This window comes from Trachymyrmex cornetzi, unplaced genomic scaffold (assembly GCF_001594075.2).
Source record: "Trachymyrmex cornetzi isolate Tcor2-1 unplaced genomic scaffold, Tcor1.1 scaffold108, whole genome shotgun sequence".
In the NCBI taxonomy this organism is placed as follows: Eukaryota; Metazoa; Arthropoda; class Insecta; order Hymenoptera; family Formicidae; genus Trachymyrmex; species Trachymyrmex cornetzi.
In genome coordinates, this window is record NW_017295631.1 from 473,398 (window position 1) to 475,852 (window position 2,455).

The window sequence follows — 2,455 nt, forward strand, 5'->3', positions numbered from 1 at the left end:
TCCACCCTGTATATGATAACACAATTGGAAAAACATATAAGCTTTTATTTGTCAATTATTGATTCAAGCTAGATAAATTAATTTTTAATCATATGGATAATTTGTTTCTTCCTTTCTCTTTCTTATTTTGCTAATCTTTTTTAATTCTGTGTTATACTAGTTTGTATTCCTTCATTTTTATACATGAATACATATATATATATATGTGTGTATATATGTATATATACAGGACGTTTCTCTGAAATAACGCCCACTAATCATAGTGCTATTCTTAACAAAAAACTGAGTCAAAAATTCCTCTACCATTTTGCAATTTTAACAATGATTAACGAGATATTAATTTCTAAACACGGCTAAATAAACAGATAAATGCGATGTATAAAACAATTTTAAGATATCTTTCAGTGTTCTTTGCGAAATATTTTGAAGATGTTTCTTAAAGAACTCGAAAGATAAAGTTAAGTTGTCTTATACATCAATTTTAGACATACTGCTCATTGAGTAACGAAAAAAAACATTACGAAAATTGCAAAAAGGTAGAGGACTTTGATTCAGCTTTTTATTAGGAATAGCATGTATGATTAGTGGGTGTTAGTTCAGAAACAACCTTGTGTATATATATATATATATATATGTGTGTGTGTACACACGCACGCACACGCATGCACACGCGTGCACACACAGTAATTATAAAATATACTTTTACATAAAATATAAAATAATAATAAAAAATAATAATAAAGTAATAATAAAAACATAACTTCAATTATGTAAAATTAAATCATAAATTAACAGAATATTATGATACAATAGTATTCTAAAATACAAACTGTACTAAAGAATATCATAAAATATAAATGAATTATATATAGAAATTAGGTATCATGTATCATATATAAAACAGAATATATGTACATGTCGATGCACATATATTCACAGTTGTTTGAAATAATACAAAAATGTAGGAATAATTAATGTTTATTCAGAATTTATTACTAAATTGATTTGCAAAAGTACCACAAAATATGAATTGCCCAAAAAAAATGGTATGAAAGCTCTTAAAGCTCCACTAAATTAATTTGGAAATAAAATGTTGCATTATACCAATAATCAAGTTTTATTCTTTTATTCCTTAATTGAGTAATTATTAAAATCAAACGCAATATTTAAACGGAATAAATTAATAATTATTAATCGATGAAATTATTAAGGGAATAAATTTGAATTTTGCAATGTACTTCTGCATTATCACATGCTTTAGATATCAATCAACTGGATTTTGCACCACTATCAATATAAATTCCTTATCTGGTGCAACCATAATTTCATGCTTTTTGCTACGGATGCGCAGGAAAGTTAAATCATTGGTTGGATCCAGATCGCGCACAACAGAGCGGGCTTTGTCTGATAATTGACTTATCAAACCTGCGTACTGAACTGTCGTAGTGTTGTCTAATGTTGATTTTATTGGAATACCTGAAAATCACAGTCCAAAATTCAATGAGAATTTCCTCACAATCACAAATAGATGGTTTCATATATTTTTTAAATGTAAAATAATAAACACCTTCCGCGTTTACCACTATTGTTCCAACTACTCCCTTGTGAGATTGAATCCGTTTCATAGTTTCTTCGACTTCTTGCGCCTGAAAATGTACGCATTTCATAAACAATTATCTAGTCGTGTAAAATTACGGAATTATGTATATGTATGTACCATTTTGTAGAATGAGAGAGACACACTTGTGAGATCTCCTGAAAAACGATGCAATCACAATTTGCAACGAATTAAAACCAATTATGTATTAGGCTTCGGATAATATGTGTGTCAACTGTGTTGCAGAATTTATACTCTTTCTTCTCGTGGCTCTCTTCAAGGAAAAAATGCCACTCTTTTATGCGCAATTACGCATAATTAAGGCATATATTTCATAAATATATGAAATATACGGACCAGAGAAAAACCTAGGAGAGAGAGGATATGAGGGGCTATTACCTTGTAACCATAAAATGCCGTGCGCGCTATCGCCCTCTGAAGAAGTGGATTGATCAATTTCTTACTCTTAAGGCCCGTCTACAATACACGGAGTAAGAAGTAAGAGTAAGAAATTGACCAATCACAGTCGAATGTGAGAAGAATAATCGACTATGATTGGTCAATTTCTTACTCTTCTTACTCCGTGTATTGTAGATGACGCCTTAGGGCCTGCGCACAATAGAGGAACAAAAATTAGATATTAAGATTTTAACCTATCAGAAACTGACTACATCGGAATACACGGTTTCTGATAGGTTAAAATCTTAATATCTAATTCCTGTTCCTCTATTGTGCTCAGGCCCTTACTTCTTACTCCGTGTATTGTAGACGACGCCTGAGGCGTCCTCTACGGGCTTGAAGGCCCGTCTACAATACACGGAGTAAGAAGTAAGAGTAAGAAATTGACCAATCACAGTC

The 2,455-nt window shown here is 31.0% G+C and overlaps 1 protein-coding gene across 1 annotated transcript; it reads right to left on the minus strand.

The window, feature by feature from the left end:
* Positions 1 to 1,208: 1,208 nt before the first annotated feature.
* On the minus strand, positions 1,209 to 1,998 carry robl (dynein light chain roadblock). Its single transcript, XM_018506579.1, has 3 exons — positions 1,718 to 1,998; positions 1,568 to 1,646; positions 1,209 to 1,476 (listed from the first exon to the last, which is right to left on the minus strand). Exons 1-3 carry the CDS (start codon positions 1,718 to 1,720, stop codon positions 1,265 to 1,267), a joined length of 294 nt encoding a protein of 97 aa, XP_018362081.1. The 5' UTR covers positions 1,721 to 1,998; the 3' UTR covers positions 1,209 to 1,264.
* Positions 1,999 to 2,455: the final 457 nt, after the last annotated feature.

Coding starts and splice junctions, on each gene's coding strand:
- robl (XM_018506579.1), bottom strand. Junction 1,477..1,567: donor AATAGTGGTAAACGCGGAAG/GTGTTTATTATT, acceptor TGTGATTTTCAG/GTATTCCAATAAAATCAACA.